The sequence below is a fragment of the Hemicordylus capensis genome, chromosome 2, assembly GCF_027244095.1.
Source record: "Hemicordylus capensis ecotype Gifberg chromosome 2, rHemCap1.1.pri, whole genome shotgun sequence".
Taxonomy (NCBI): Eukaryota; Metazoa; Chordata; class Lepidosauria; order Squamata; family Cordylidae; genus Hemicordylus; species Hemicordylus capensis.
In genome coordinates this window covers 219,953,179-219,968,911 of record NC_069658.1, presented here as the reverse complement: position 1 = coordinate 219,968,911, position 15,733 = coordinate 219,953,179, and the positions used below count along the sequence as shown (strand labels likewise).

General features: G+C 48.4%; 2 protein-coding genes across 4 annotated transcripts in view; both read left to right on the top strand.

The window, feature by feature from the left end:
• CTXN1 (cortexin 1) overlaps window positions 1–15,733 on the top strand; it is a 74,681-nt gene that overhangs the window by 52,582 nt on the left and 6,366 nt on the right. For 2 of the 3 annotated variants that reach the window (XM_053303411.1, XM_053303412.1), the window contains exon 4: window positions 1,049–1,208. In XM_053303411.1, coding sequence (XP_053159386.1) covers window positions 1,141–1,208 — 68 coding nt within the window. In that variant the 5' untranslated portion in view covers window positions 1,049–1,140. Of the gene's footprint in view, window positions 1–814; window positions 1,209–1,420; window positions 1,578–14,579; window positions 14,691–15,733 lie in introns of those variants that run through there. The other variant, XR_008317865.1, reaches the window with a different exon arrangement.
• Window positions 1–15,733, top strand: part of LOC128343776 (heterogeneous nuclear ribonucleoprotein M-like) — a 133,490-nt gene that overhangs the window by 114,268 nt on the left and 3,489 nt on the right. The window lies entirely within an intron of this gene.

The window sequence follows — 15,733 nt, the reverse complement described above, 5'->3', positions numbered from 1 at the left end:
TCCCACCCCCCTGAAATCAATGCCTGACAATGGAAGATTACTCCAAGTAGTCTTATTGAAATTAAAATAATGAATTGGGCATTGACTGCTTTGTTGATTAGACCAGGGTTTCTTAAGCTTGGGCCCCAGATGTTGTTGGACTACAACTCCCAGAATCTCCAGCCACAAAGGCCATGCCTGGGGATTATGGGAGTTGTAGTCCAACAACATCTGGGGGCCCAGGCTTAAGAAACCCTGGGCTAGGCTACTCTCAGTAACTTTCCACATCATGTCAGCCACTGAGTGTAAAATTGCACTACTTTGTCCAGGCCATGCATTGTTTTAGTATTCGCATTGTTTTATTTCACATATTTAGACCTTGCCTCTCAGTTGTCATCCCGAAGCATCTCAAATCCCAGTCAAATGTAACTAATAGTATATAAATCCACAAATAAAGTAACGATCCCTCAGCAATTAAAAATAGCAGAAGCAAATATTTTAAAAGGCAGATTTGATCCTGATTTAAATTGTGTATAGTTCCTCTAAATGTGCTGCATATTAATTGCATTTCTCTAAATGCAGACAATGCAGACAATCATATTTATAGAAACATGTTGCATACAGCTGCATCTGTCTCAATGCCTTACATAGAACTGCATTTCTCTAAATGTATCAGATATAATTGTATTTATTGCATAGAACTGGTCTTTGTGCAAGACGACCAGCGAACAGCCGTGTGTAGCTAACACCATTCACAAAGCTGGAAATGTTTTTTTTTAAAAAAAAATTAGCTCAATTATGCAGCCATTCCATCAATTCCAGATTGGTACCCGAGAGTCCGACACGATTCGGGCACCTCCCTGACACTTGAGCATGGGCAGATGGCGTTCCTCTGTTCCTGCCTCAGCCTCTTTGCCGGTCTGCCTGAGCGGAGGGCGTGTGTCACAGGGGTCCAAGGCGTGACCCACTCGGTGTGCTTAGCCCACGCCGCCTCCCCGTTCTCTTGCTCCTGCGAAGAAGCTGTGGGGCCCCTCCCGGCTGGCTGGTAATTGATGCTGTGTCTCCATAGGAACTGGAAAGGGGGATCTGCCAAAGCCAGTTCTCTGCTTTCGCGGCGCGATCTTCTCCAGGCAGCAGCTGTGCCTCCTCCTGCAAGATGGCATGCAGCTGGTGGCGTGGCTGACGGACGGACGGATGGGGGCTGCTGCTGCTTCTCCGGGGCCCGGCAGGTATGTGGCACACTCCAGAAGTTTGGGGGAGAAGAAGCGGGGTGAATCTGCCGGATGGGAAAGCCCAGGCTGAATTCGGGGGCCCCTGGAGAGAACAGCTCGTGTGTCACGAGAAGCTTATTAGATCATTAAGGTGCCAGAGCCCCCAGGTCTCTTGGAGGAGGCTTCCTGCCGCCTCTCTGTATGATTCATTGCTTCGTCCTCCCTATCAGCCCCCTCTGGGTGAGTCACTCTGCTGTGTTGCTGTCTCGGGTGTGACTGGATCAGGCAATCGCTGTCAGTGCAGAGAGGGAGCAGATTTCGCTGCCCGCAGAGGAGGTTGCCCATGCCTCTCTGCCCGAGTGGCTGTTCAGAGCAGATCTCCTTCCGGTGAGTGATTCATGCAGTAAGTTGACAGGGGGGGCAGGGGTGCTATTCTCAAGTGTGTGGAGGTGCGGTATGCCTACTCAGCTGGTAGGCAAAAGGCACTTTGCATATGCTCAGAGGCACTTGCCTTTATTCTAACTATTTCCCTGGTATGCCTCGGGGCTTTCTTACAATTCTGCCAACTGAAGCAAACATACTAGGAAGTAAGCCTCATTGCATTCACAGGGGCTTACTTCTGAGTAAACTTAGTCAGGATGCAGTGATTTGGCAGTCAGTGGTTTCGTGGAGATTTAGGATTTCATGTCCGTTTCTATTAGGGTGTATATATATTTTTCTAGGAAAGACTTAATTTCTAAAACGTCACACACACGAAGAAGCTATTCCTGGTCAGTCCTGTGCTTACTTCATGGGGAGGAAAAAGCACCTTGCATGCACCCAGAAGCACTACATCATAGATTCTGAGACTCATTGAGGTTTGCCGTCTTTCAGGGTCCCTCTGCCTTTGACAGCTGGGTCAGGCAGAAGTTCTGCTAGTGCGGTTGCATTTTCCAGTAGGTAGTCGTAGTGAGTGGAAGGAGCGGCATCTGTTGAATTTCTGTCTGTTATGCAGTAGATCGAAAGTAGATTAAATCCCTACCTTGGAGAGTTATAAGGAAGAAGGATAGCATTCAAAGATTTCTGTTTTCCTGGCCTCTTCAAAGCTGGAGACAGGGAGAATCCTGTGATGGACTGGCAACTCTAGATCCATTAGTGGCTGTGTGAAAGGTAGACATTCAACAGATGCAGATTCTGCTTTAGTGGTGGTCTGAAAGGTAGACATGCAACAGATGCGGATTCTGCTTTAGTAGCGGTGTGAAAGGAACTGCCAGAAGAACTACAGTGACCAGAAGTGTACACAGGATCCTCCTATCAGCCCTGCACACTACTTTTTGAGGGTCACCTGCAAAACTCCTCCCTGGCAGGACGGTTCATATCCCTCCTGACTTTGGCTGTGCAGCCCAGCTCATGCTCAAGCCCATCCGACCAGCTGCAACATCTGCAAAAAAATACATGTAAATCCCTAAGCCAGCGACCGTCTGCCTGCCAAGATCAGGATTATAGATTTAACGCAGCAGAGGTCTTTGGAGAAATTGCAGCACCGGAGGGCACCTGGTCTGGGAGGTACTGAAGTGGAGGAGTCTGCCCTCGTAAGTACACGCAAGACAGTAGGAGACAGTGGATTTGGGGCTGAAATTCTAGACTTCCACTGTGAGTTTAGGAACAGTGCTGGGAAGAATCTTGGGTTCTGTCCCTCTTTCTCTCGTGCCTTGTAGGATTGCGAGAACTCAAGGCAAGGTGTTGGGAAGAGAGCTGGTCTTGGGGTAGCAAACATGACTTGTCCCTGTTGCGAAGCAGGGTCCACCCTGGTTTGCATTTGAATGGGAGACTGCATGTGTGGGCGCTAGAAGATATTCCTCTTAGGGGATGGGGCTGCTCTGGGAAGTGCACCTGCCGGCTTGCCTGCCGAAGGTTCCGCGTTCCCTCCCTGGCAGCATCTCCAAGACAGGGCTGAGAGAGAGATTCCTGCCTGCAACCTTGAAGAAGCCGCTGCCAGTCTGTGAAGACAATACTGAGCGAGATGGACATGGACCAAGGGTCTGACTTGGTAGATGGCAGCTTCCTGTGTTCCTATGAGGGATAGCTTTGCATGACGATGACATTACCTTTGGGGAGACATCAGGAGTGTCGTGGTTGTAGCTCAGTGGTTTGCACGCATACAGTCCAGGCTCAGTCCCTAGCACCTCTCAGGTCCCTCCGCCTGAGACTTGGGAGAGCTGCTGCTGCCAGTCAGAGCAGACAGAACTGGGATAGATGGAACAATGATCTGACTCAGTAAAGGGCAGCTGCGGATGTCCACGGAAACTTGCTGCTTGTGGTCTGGCTGGACTCGGGAAAGGGTTGTCCCTCCAGGTCTGGTTATGTCTGTGGGTAGAAGGAAGGTCACAGTGGCAGAGCAAGATCAGAAGGCATCCTTGGACATGATTTGGAGATAGCTTGCATCGCCCCAGACAGTGGTGTCGGGTAGTGCCCACCTGTTGGAATGTAGGTACTTTTGGGCAGGAGAGTGGTCTTGTGGAAGCAAGCATGAATTGTCCCCTTTGCTAAGCAGGGTCTGCTGTGGTTTGCATTTGAATGGGAGACTACATGTGTGAGCACTGTAAGATCTCCCCCTCAGGGAATGGGGCCGCTCTGGCAAGAGCACCTGCACGTTTGCATGCAGAAGGTTCCAAGCTCCCTCCCTGGCATCTCCAGATAGGGCTGAGAGAGACTCCTGCCTGCAACCTTGGAGAAGCTGCTGCCAGTCTGGGTAGACAATACTGAACTAGATGGTCTGACTTGGTATGGCAGCTTCCTGTGTCCCTATGTTCCTGTGCCCCCTGTCTCTATGGTAGCTATGCCCCCGGTAGCCATATCTGCCTTCAGCTGCAGTGTGTGGCTTGGCTCACTTCCTTGAGTCACATGGGGATGAGTCGATGTTCAGGTGCTTTGTTGTGGGGCGGTGGCATCCTTGTGCCACAAGCAGAAGAAACATCTGTGGTCTGTGGGTTGGTGGCGCGTGGGCTGGGGTGTGAAGGGATTGAGTCAATTTTGGCAATCCAAAAACCAGATAGGAACATAGGCAGCTGCCATATACTGAGTCAGACCACTGGTCTATCTAGCTCAGTATTGTCTTCACAGACTGGTAGTGGCTTCTCCAAGGTTGCAGGTAGGAGTCTCTCTCAGCCCTATCTGCCAGGGAGGGAACTTGGAACCTAGATGCTCTTCCCAGAGTGGCAGCTCCATTCCCTGAGGGGAATATCTTACAGTGCTCACACTTCTCGTCTCCCATTCATATGCAACCAGGGCAGACCCTGCTTAGCTAAGGGGACGAGTCATGCTTGCTACCACAAGACCAGCTCTCCTCCCTCAGATAAAAGGGAGCTGTGAAACAATTGTTGTAATTTTAGGAGGACAAGAGACCCTGGCTTTGTGCCACTTGGAGACTTAAGATGAGGCGGAGCATTCTGTGATGGGCGTTAGGAATAATATTGCCCCGTTTCCCTCCTTTCCCCTTTGATTCAGCTGAGCCTAGAGACAAGGACCTACCATAACCTCTTCTGCCTACAGCCTTTGCTCCTGCAACCCTCTTGTTCTTCAGGAACGGGTCCTTTGGGGCTTAAGTTGGCTCTCGCTTCTCAAGCATGAGGATTAGTGAGGGGGTCTGAAACCTACGCCAAGGAGGTTAATTATAAATGTGAGTTAAAGCAACCATAGATCAAAGAAGAGGCAGTCAACAAATGAGTGGCCTATGAGGAGAGGATGGGAATGCTGACGGGTTTCACGAAGTTATGTTTTTGTTTGGATTATTATTTTATTATTTTTTACATTTTATATGCCGCTCTTCCTCCAAGGAGCCCAGAGCGGTGTACTACATACTTGAGTTTCTCCTCACAACAACCCTGTGAATTAGGTTAGGCTGAGAGAGCAGTGACTGGCCCAGAGTCACCCAGCAAGTATCCTGGCTGAAGGGGGATTTGAACTCGGGTCTCCCTGGTCCTAGTGGAACGGGGAGTGGCATCTTTTAAAAAAAGGAGAACGGGTCCTTACCTGCTCTCTGCTGTTGCATGCAGCTTCCTGCTGCAGTGGTGCTTGTACCAAGAACCTGCGCGTGGCGCTGGCATGCATTGCACATGGTGTCCGCACATGGGCTGTGCACAGGTTCTTGGGACAAGCACTGCCGGAGCAGGAAGCTACATGTGACAGTGGAGAGCAGGTAAGGACCCCCTTCTCCTTAAAAAAAAAAAAAAGATCTGGCTCCCTGCTCCCCACTTATGTCTGACTTGATATAAGGCAACTTCCTGTGCTTGCAAGACATGGCGATGGCCACTGGCTTCCTTCTGCCACTGTGCAGGGGGTGATGGGAGTTGTAGTCCAACCACACCTGGGCACCTTAAGGTTGAGACCTCCTGCAGATGCTGCTCCTTGCTCCCTGCCCTGTGGTGCCGAAGCAACCCTAGTAAGGATCAGCTCTTACTGTGGGGCGGTGGACATAGGGAGCGGGAGAAGGGCCAGGAAAGGCAACATGCTCCCCCTCCCCATGTCATAAGAAGATAAGGACAGCCCTGCTGGATCAGGCCCAAGAATGCCCATCTAGCCCAGCATCCTGTTTCACACAGTGGCCCACCAGATGCTGCTGGGAAGCCCACAGACAGAGTTGAGGGCATGCCCTCTCTCCTGCTGTGACTCCCCTGTCACTGGTACTCAGAGGCATCCTGCCTTTGAGGATGGAGATGGCCTATAGCCCTCTGGCTAGTAGCCGTTGAGAGAGCTCTCCTCCATGAAGTGATCCAAACCCCTCTTAAAGCCATTCAGGATGTTGGCTGTCACCACATCTCGTGGCAGAGAATTCCACAAGTGGATTATGCGTTGTGTGAAAAAATACTTCCGTTTGTTGGTCCTAGATTTCCCGGCAATCCATTTCATGGGATGACCCCTGGTTCTAGTGTTATGAGAGAGGGAGAAGAATTTCTCTCCATTCACTTTCTCCACACCATGCATGAAATTCTCTGTGGTGAGAGAATCCCTTTCTCATGATAGCAGAGTGCACAGAGGCACAACACAGCGGAAATTTAGTTAGGCGTGCGTGTATCCTGAGAGTAAAGTAACTTGGAGCCAATTCATAGTTTCAAATCAATATAAAAGGCATTTATTAAGGAACTCCATTCTAGATAGGAAAGTGAGGAGTTAGGATCTCTAATCTATCTATCTAGCTGGATGCAGATGGATTCTGCATCTTCTCTGCACATATGGTGCAGGGAGAGAGGCTTGCCATGTTGCAAGGTAGGAGGCCAGGTAGGGAAGAGAGAGAGAGGAAGGAAGTTGAATTCCCTAAGAGTAGCAATCTACATTTCAAAGGGATAGCATCAGAGCAGTGGAGAAGGGATGACCAATGTCTTGGCTCTCTAGCCCACTGACCCACTAGTCTGTCCTCCACTGTCTGAGGCAAAGAGACAGCGCAAAGTCCTTTAACTTCCAACAGTGTGAAAAAGTACTTCCGTTTGTTGGTCTTAAATTTCCTGGCAATCAATTTCATGGGATGACCCCTGGTTCTAGTGTTATGGGAGAGGGAGAAGAATTTCTCTCTCTCCACTTTCTCCACACCATGCATGATTTTATAGACCTCTATCATGTCTCCCCTCAGTCGTCTTTTTTCTAAACTAAAACGCCTCAGGTGTGTGAGAGAAGGACCGGGGTTCAATGTCTGGCAGCATCTCCAGGCAGGCCTGGGAAAGGCCTGCAACACTGAAGAGGGCTGCTGCTAGTCAGTGCAGACAATGCTGAGCCAATGGTCCAAGGGCTTAGTGTCTCCTGTAAGAGGGAATTCCAGATGTTCTGGACAACAACTCCCAGAATTCCTAGCTGCAGAGGGCTTTGGATGAGGATGCTGGGAGTTATAGTCATCAACAACTGGGATTCGAGGGAACTCTGCAAGGGCTGGCTCAAGGCAGCTTCCTAGGCTCCCGGGCTTGAGATGGCAGCTCAGTGACAAAGCACCTGCTTTGTGTGCAGAAGGTCGCAGGTTCAGTCCCCAGCCTCTCCATGTAGGGTTGGCGGGGGGAGGAACTCAGTTTAGACAATACTGAGCTTGACGGAGCACACATGTCAGACCTGATATAATGCAACTTCCTGTGGTTGTAAGACATGGTGATAGCTTTAAAAAGAATTGAACAGGGCTGCATGGCAAATTAGCCATGATAGTTAATGGAACCTCCCCGTTCAGGAGCAGTATACCACTGAATACCAGTTGCTGAAGGGCAAACAGTAAGAACAGAAGAACAGCGCTGCTGGATCAGGCCCAAGGCTCATCTAGACCAGTATCCCTGCTACGTTTACTCAAGAGCCTTTGGTGGGGAAATTTGTCCAAAGCTTTTTGGAAGTCCAAGTATACTATGTCAACTGGATCACCTGTATCCACATGACACTCTCAAAGAACTCCCAGAAGGTTAGTGAGGCAAGACTTGCCCTTGCAGAAGCCATGCTGGTTCTCCTTCCACAAGGCCTGTTCTTCTGTGTGTTTAACAATTTTGTCCTTATGATTTCCATCAATTTACCCGGCACCAAAGTTAAGCTAACTGGCCTGCAATTTCTTGGATCACCCCTGGATCCCTTTTTGAAAATCAGCATTACATTGGCTACTTTCCAGTCCTCTGGTACAGAGCCTGATTGTAGGGACAAGTTACATATTTTTGCAAAGAGGTCAGCAATTTCACATTTGAGTTTTTTTAAGGACTCTTGAGTGATGCTATCCGGCCCCAGTGATTTCTTAATTTTTAGTTTTTCAAGATAGTTTAGAGCAGGGGTTCTCAACATTGGGTCCCCAGATATTGTTGGACTTCAGCTCCCATAATCCCCAACCAAAGGCCACTGGGGCTGGGGATTATGGGAGTTGAAATCCAATAACATCTGGGGACCCAACACTGAGAACCCCTGGTTTAAAGCATTCTCTCTCATCAACTCAAATTGTCCCAGTTCTTCAGCCTCCAAGCATGAGAAGCTCAGTTCCAGAGTGGGTATATGCTCAGTATCCTCTGCCATGATAACAGATGCAAGGAACTCATTCAGCTTCTCTGCAGTCTCCTTATCCTCATCCATGTCCTCATCACCTAAGGGTCCAATTGCCTCCCTGGCAGGTTTTCTGCTTCTGATATATTTAAAGAAGTTTTTGTTACTCCCCTTGACACTTCTAGCTATATGCACCTCAAACTCTCTTTTTGCACCCCTTATTGTCTACTTGCATTTATTTGGCCAGAGTTTGTTCCTTTCAGTTGGGCAGGACGTCAGTTTTTCTGAAGGAAGTCTTCTTCCCTTTTATATTTTTCCTTACTCTACTTTTAGCCATGCTGGCATCCTCCTGAACTTGGTGGTAACTTTCCTCCTTCTTGGTATATGTTCCAACTGAGCTTCTGTTATTGTGATTTTGAATAAGTTTGATGTTTTCTGGAGTGACTTGACCTTCCTGACTTTCCCTTTTCACCAGTCCCCTCATTTTTGAAGTTCTCTCTTCTGAAATCCAATGCATCTATGTTGGACTTCTTGACAATTCTCCACTTGCATCTAAGCTGAATCGGATAACACTATGGTCACTGCCCCCCACCCCATGGTTCTACAACTCTGACATCTCACACCAGGTCTGACATCTCGCACATCTTGCTCTGACCTCTCTCACCAGTGAGAGGAGGCCATGGCCTTTAGACTTTGCTTGTGGGCCTCCCAGATCTGACTGCTGTTGAAAATATGAATACGATGAATATTTTCAACAAAAGGTCCCCAAAGTGGTTTACATCTGTATAAATAAATGAAAAGCCTCCCTGTCCCCAAAGGGCTCACAATCTAAAGAAGAAACACAAGACAGACACCAACAACAGCCACTGGAGGAAATTGGATGTGAGATCTTCAGTCTGATATTCCAGGGCTGCTGTTATGAATTGTTGGTCTTAACAGGTTTCTGACACATTATTTTTGTTAATATTTTCTGCAGTGGTGTTTTGAGTTAACTGCTGCTAATTCCCGCCCCCCCATCCCCATCCACTTTCCCCTGTGAGAATCCTGTCTATTTGCTGATGTAAAGACCCTTCTCTTATTTTTTGGCTGCCTTGAGCAAAAGTGTACTGAACACAACTGGGCTGGATCAGCAGTTATCCTACTGAGCACAGCCGTGCTTTTTGTGAATAGCCTGTCTGGTTTTTGTTGGGCCATTTGTGAAAGAGAACTTCCTCGTCCAGGAGGTCTCAACCTTAAGGAGCCCAGATGTTGTTGGACTACAAATCCCATCATCCCCTGCACCAATGACAGGAGGCAGGGGATAATGGGAAGTGTAGTCCAGCAACATTTGGGGAACCCAAGTTTCCGAACACCTGTCTTAGTGCATCGTGCCGACTGTGTATTGTCCACAAATAAGACCCCCCCCACACTGCCTCCCTTTGATGGCAAATGTCTCCTTTGAGGAGTGCATTCGGGCTCGTATTGTTTGCAAGTTCTTATCTCCATCTGTCTGACTCATAGTGTTATCAATATCCTCTTCTTTCTTTTCATTTTTTTTTTAAAGTTACTAAGGGAACAGGGCTTTAATAAATGCTGGGGAAATGCTTATGAAATCGGCAACGTTGTGCGTGCTTCACGTCAGATGGGTTTCATCTCCTCCGGTATTTCTGTGCAGCCCTGAAAATGAAGATTTATTCATCTCCATTCAAGCCACAGGGCCAGGCTGGGAGAAGGTTCTGCTGCCAGGGCGGGTGGAAGGGTAGGAGGGAATTAAAAGACATATGTTGTCATCTCGTAATCCCTTGCTGCAGTTGCTTTTCTGGCTGCTGGGTTGCCAGTGTAATTGATTGCGAGACATCTTTTTAAAAGAGATGTATGCTTCTCTGTATGCTTTTTAAATGTATGTTTCAAATGGTCTTGAATGTTGTGAACCGCCCAGAGACAGAAGTTGGGGGCGGTGTACAAATAAACTGGGAAGGCAGTGTGAAATCATCTTTTATATATTTACGTCAAAGTAGAAGTTCAGAGACCAGGCTCAATATCATTTGTATGCTCTGCGCCCTGGTTGCTGGTCATGGGATCCTAGAGCCGGAGGGGGGTCCTTGGAGGCCATCTAGTCTGACCCCCTGCTCAATGGAAAGCTAGAGCTAGAGCATCCCCGACAGGTGGCTGTGCAGCATCTGCCTGAAGACCTCTTGTGAAGGAGTGGGTGGAGTGCCCGCCCACCCATCCCCGGTGGAGATCAGATCCCTTGCCCAACTGTTCTTACTCTTAAGCAGTTTCTCCTAATGTTCAGTCAGAATCGGCCCTCCTGCAACTTAAGCTTATGGGATCTAGCCCTCTGGGGCAGCAGTATCTGCATACTTAAGGCCAAAATTGTTACATGTAGAGAAGAAAAGGCCTTGCTGAAGCAGAACCAGCATGGCTTCTGCAAGGGCAAATCTTGCCTCACTAATCTTTTGGAGTTCTTTGAGAGTGCCAACGGATATGTGGATAAAGGGGTTCTGGTTGACATAGTATACTTGGACTTCCAAAAAGCTCTTGACAAAGTTCCTCACCAAATGCTCTTGAGTAAACTAAGCAGTCATGGGATGAGGGGACAGGTTCCTGTGTGGATCGGTAACTGGTTGAAGGACAGGAAACAGAGCAGGGGCGTAGCAAGGTTGGAGTGGGCCCAGAGACAAGATTTTAAAATGCCCCTCCCTCACTGAAGCTCAGCTCATGAAGAAAAGAAATCTTAAATGGGGCTGAATAGTGGTAACAAAAAGCATACACACACACACACACACACACACACACACACACACACACACACAGAGTACCACAGTAGAACATCATCCTAAATTATTTTTTAAAAGGTTTTGTAAGTTGTGGACGATGCAAGTCATTTAATGGTACTAGAGAAAGACATGCTGTTCTGGTAGCTCCAGGTCTTAACACTCACATCAATTTCGGAGGATGAATACAACTGACGGAAGCCCCGGTGGGTGCGCGGCTGGGGGAGTCATGTGACTTGCCTGTGTGCGCGGCTGGGGGAGTCATGTGACTTGCCTCTGAGGGTCCCCCCAAGGCAGTGGGCCCCCAGACAACTGTCTCCCCTTGCCCTATTGTAGTTATGCCCCTGGAACAGAGGGTAGGAATAAATGTTCACAACAGAGGGAAGTAAGAAGTGGAGTCCCCCAGGGATCTGTACTGGGACCAGTGCTCTTTAACTTGTTCGTAAATAATCTAGAAGCAGAGGTAAGCAGCCAGGTGGACAAATTTGCGGATGATACCAAACTCTTTCGGGTAGTGAAATCCACAACAGATTGTGAGGAGCTCCAAAAGGATCTCTCCAAACTGGGTGAGTGGGAGACAGCAGTCCAAGTGGCAGATGCAGTCCAATGTAAGCAATCAGGATGATCAGGGGCCTGGAGCACCTTCCTTATGAGGCAAGGCTACAACTTCTGGGGCGCTTTCATTCCGAAAAAAGGTGACTATGGGGAGACATTATTTATTTTATTTTATTTTATTTTATTTTATTTTATTTTATTTTATTTTATTTATATACCACCCAAACATACGTCTCTGGGCGGCTATGATAGAGGTGTATAAAACTATGCATCGAGTATAGCGAGTGGACAGAGATAAATGTTTCTCTCTCTCTCACAACACTAGAACTAGGGGTCATCCCATGAAACTGGAGGCCGGGAAATTTAAGACCAACAAAAGAAACTACTTTCCCACCCAAAGCATAATTAATCTATGGAATGAATTCTCTGCCACAGGAAGTGGTGATGGCCACTAGCTTGGATGGCTTTAAAAGGGGCTTGGACAAATCTATGGAGGACAGGTCTTTCAATGGCTACTAGTCTGTTGGCTATAGGCAATCTCCATCCTCCAGCAAGATGCCTCTGAATACGGGTTGCAGGGGAGCAAGAGAGAGGGCATACCTTCACCTCTTCTCTGTGGGCTTCTTAGATCCATCTGGTGGGCCACTGTGTGAAACAGGATGCTGGACTAGATAGGCCTTGGGCGTGATCCAGCAGAGATGTTCTTATGTCATATCAGCCCTTCAGGGATCTGAAGAGAGCTGTTATGCCTCCCCACCACAGACATATGGATGTTACCTGGCATTAATCAATAAAGAAGCAAATGGACTCTGCTCATAATCAGAGATGCTCATCTTATGTATATGTCTTGGAGTAAGCCCAGACTTGGTACTTGGAAGAGGTGCCTGGAGATAGCTTGTTGGATGGGTGACATTGCCTAGATTACAGGGAACATACTCCTAATCTCTCTTGGCTGCCCAAAGCATAGACACAGTTACAGGGAAGAGACCCTTCAGGATCAGACCAAAGTCCATTTAGCTCAGCATCCTGGTTCTAACAGTGGCCAACCACATGCTACTGGGAAGCTTGGCATGAAGTCATCTCAGTGTTTTGTAACTGAAGGTAAACTGCCCTTGTATAAAGAGGTTCCATCTGGTTCCAGCAGTGGCCAGCTGGGAAGCTCAGTAGCAGAACGTGAGGGCAACAGCCATCCCCCTTCTTTGCCCTGGTATCGAGATGTAGACTCTCTCTGATAATGGAAGTTCCATTAAGCGATTGTGGCTAACAGCTGTCAATAGACCTCCTCAAATTTGTTTAAGCCTCACATCTCAGTGAGTGGCCATCACTACATCTTTTGGCAGTGAAACCAAAAACAGGATAATCATGAGCACTCTGAGACAGTAATTTATTCCTCCTTCAGCTCAAATGTCGATGAGTGATTTTACAGGGTGCCTACATGACATTTAAACACATTGTGTTTAATCACACTTAGCGCCATCTGCTGGCCATCTACTGAAAATCTGTGAGAAGCCTGTCTCTTTTCAATATTACTTCTGTTGTAACCTGAAAAGGACATGGGTTTTTCACAGGTTGTCAGCAGATGGCCAGCAGATGACGCTAAGGATGTATGGGAATTGTTTACACATCATGTACTGTAAATGCCACCTAAATTATCACATCAAAATGTGAGTGGAATAAACTATCATCTGGAAGAGCCCCATGTCTTGATCACTGTTTGATGATTTAATGTGGTGCTGCTCACCCTTAGATAAAGCAGAAGGGAGGGGACAAAATTCTCATTTGGCAGTAGCAGTAGCAGCACTTAATCTGACTTGGGGAAGTTTCCTTGAACACACGAAGTGGTTATAAAAGGCACAGTGAGTGTCATTGAACATCTGCAGAGTGTGTTTCCATCCCCACTGTGCAACCAAGGGGCATCTCTCCCTTTGGGACATGCCTTACTAACCACAGCTCCAGATAAAATCTGTTGGGTGAACATTCCCAAGACCAACTGGGATTTCTTGGTGCTTGAGTATTGAATTCGGCAGATAAATTCTGGATGGTTTAGATCAGGCCTGATCAACTTAGGCCTCCAGCTGTTTTTGGACTACAACTCCCATAATTCCCAGCCACTGTAGCCAATAGCCAGGGATTATGGGAGTTGTAGGCCAACATCTGCAGGAGGGCCGAAGTTGAGCAGGCCTGGTTTAGATAAATTCCTGGAGGATAGGTCTGGCAATGGCTATTAGTCTGAGGGCCACCTCTAGCCTCAGAGGCAAGAAGCCTCTAAATACCAGTTGATGCCTCTAAATACATGCCCTCACCTCTTGCCTGTGGGCTCTCCAGAGTGTGTGAAACAGGATGCTGGACTAGATAGGCCTTGGGCCTGATCCAGCAGGGCTTGTGATATGTTCTTATGAGAATCAACTGTTTTGTTTTATTTATTTGTAGTTCACTTTCTACACCGCCTTTCATAAAATTTATCCTAAGGTGGTTTACAAAAATTAAAATACATTAGGACATAAAAATCACACTAAAACATTAAAATCATACTGTCTGGGTCAAAGTAACGATAGATCAAAGCAGCAGCAGCAGCAAACCAAGATATCTGTGACAAGTTTGTCTTGAGAGAACTGGAATCCTGACGTTTTTCTCTAAGTTATGATTTTGTGTGGTCATGATAAATTTCAGGATACAAAAGGTGGCGATTTTGATGGACATTTAGATTGCCTTTGGGCTTCCTCACTTGACTCTTTCTTACTTTACAGTTTGCAGGAAAGTAAAAAGCTTCTTGTATTATGCCCCTTAAAATTACTTTTCATGGAATGCTCTTTGTAATCAATGCTATGTTGTGTTGATGTTTTAAGTTTTGTCTGTGTTTTTTCACCTATATATGCTGTACCAGAAGTTATAAAAGAAAACTACTATTTTTATAGAAGCCTTTACTCTTAAGTACTTATCTTTAATTATTGTTGGTACAATACCCTCACATGGAGCATGAATCCACATGTTGTGTGTTCTTAAACTCTGACTGTAAGCTTCTTGCAGGCAGGGACCTCACCCCTTGCTTTTGCTCTGTAAAGGGTCGTACATCTTGATGGTGGTTGGAAATAATCGTCTTTCATTTTCTCAGCCTGATAGAGAAGCTGCCCTGGCTCCAGTCCAGAGAGGAAGAGGGTGGACAGGATGCAGATGCGGTTTGCTGACCCTAGAGATGCCAGCTCCCTCAAGTAGCAGGCACGAGGTAAGGAGAGGATTGCATTTATTGAAGGGTTGTTTACATTGCTTGCTTTCTCCATGTGCTGTTTTGCAGCGCCATCTGCTGGCCATTTTCTGGAAATCCATGATGAAAATCACGACTATAAAATAATAAACTAGCCTACCTGCACAGAGCATCTGTGTGCTCTTTGGGGCCGGCTGCTCCCTCCTGCTCCACTCTCTCTTGCCCTCCCTTGCCCTCCCCTCCCCTCCCCTCCCCTCCCTCCTGCCCCACTCTCTCTGCCCCACACTCTCTTGCCCTCCCTCTCCCTCCCTCCTGCCCCACTCTCTTGCCCTCATTCCCCCTCCCTCCTGCCCCTCCCCCTCCTGCCCCACACTTTCTTGCCCTCCCTCCTACCCCACACTCTTGCCCTTCCTCCCCTCCACTCTCTCTTGCCCTCCCTCCCCTTCCCTCCTACCCCACACTCTCTTGCCCCCTCCTGCCCCACACTCTTTTGCTCTCCCTCCCCCTCCCTTCTGCTCCCCTCTCTCTCACCCCCTCACCTCCTGCCCCACACTCTCTTGCCCTCCCTCCCCTGCCCTCTCCCTCCTACCCCCCCTCCTGCTCCCCTCTCTCTTGTCCTCCCTCCCCTTCCGATCCTCCCCCCCCCCCGCACTGTGCATCTTACCTCAGTGGGTGGCAAACAGAGAACGTTCTCCCGGGCGGCAAAGTCCCACCACTCGTTTCCCTCCCGTTTCCCTTCGCGCCGTCGCCTGTTTCCCACTCACGCCTCTCGCCGGTGCCTACTCTGGCTGTCCTTCCGCTGGCACCGCCTCCCACTCCTATCCCCGCGGCCAGGCCAGGCTGGGCCTCCGCCTCCTTGTCCTTATCCGGGACAGCCTGACCTAGCCAGGCTGTCCCGCCGCCTCCTGGTGGCCAGTCGACCCCACCTCCTCAGGCCATTTTGTGGCCCGCCGCTACCGCCCGCTGCCATTTTTTCTTGCCCGCAACTCTTGCCCTTTGGCGGCGGAACTCTCACAACATGTTGCGAGAATTCCGCCGCCAAATCCTGGGCATACATGCCGCCT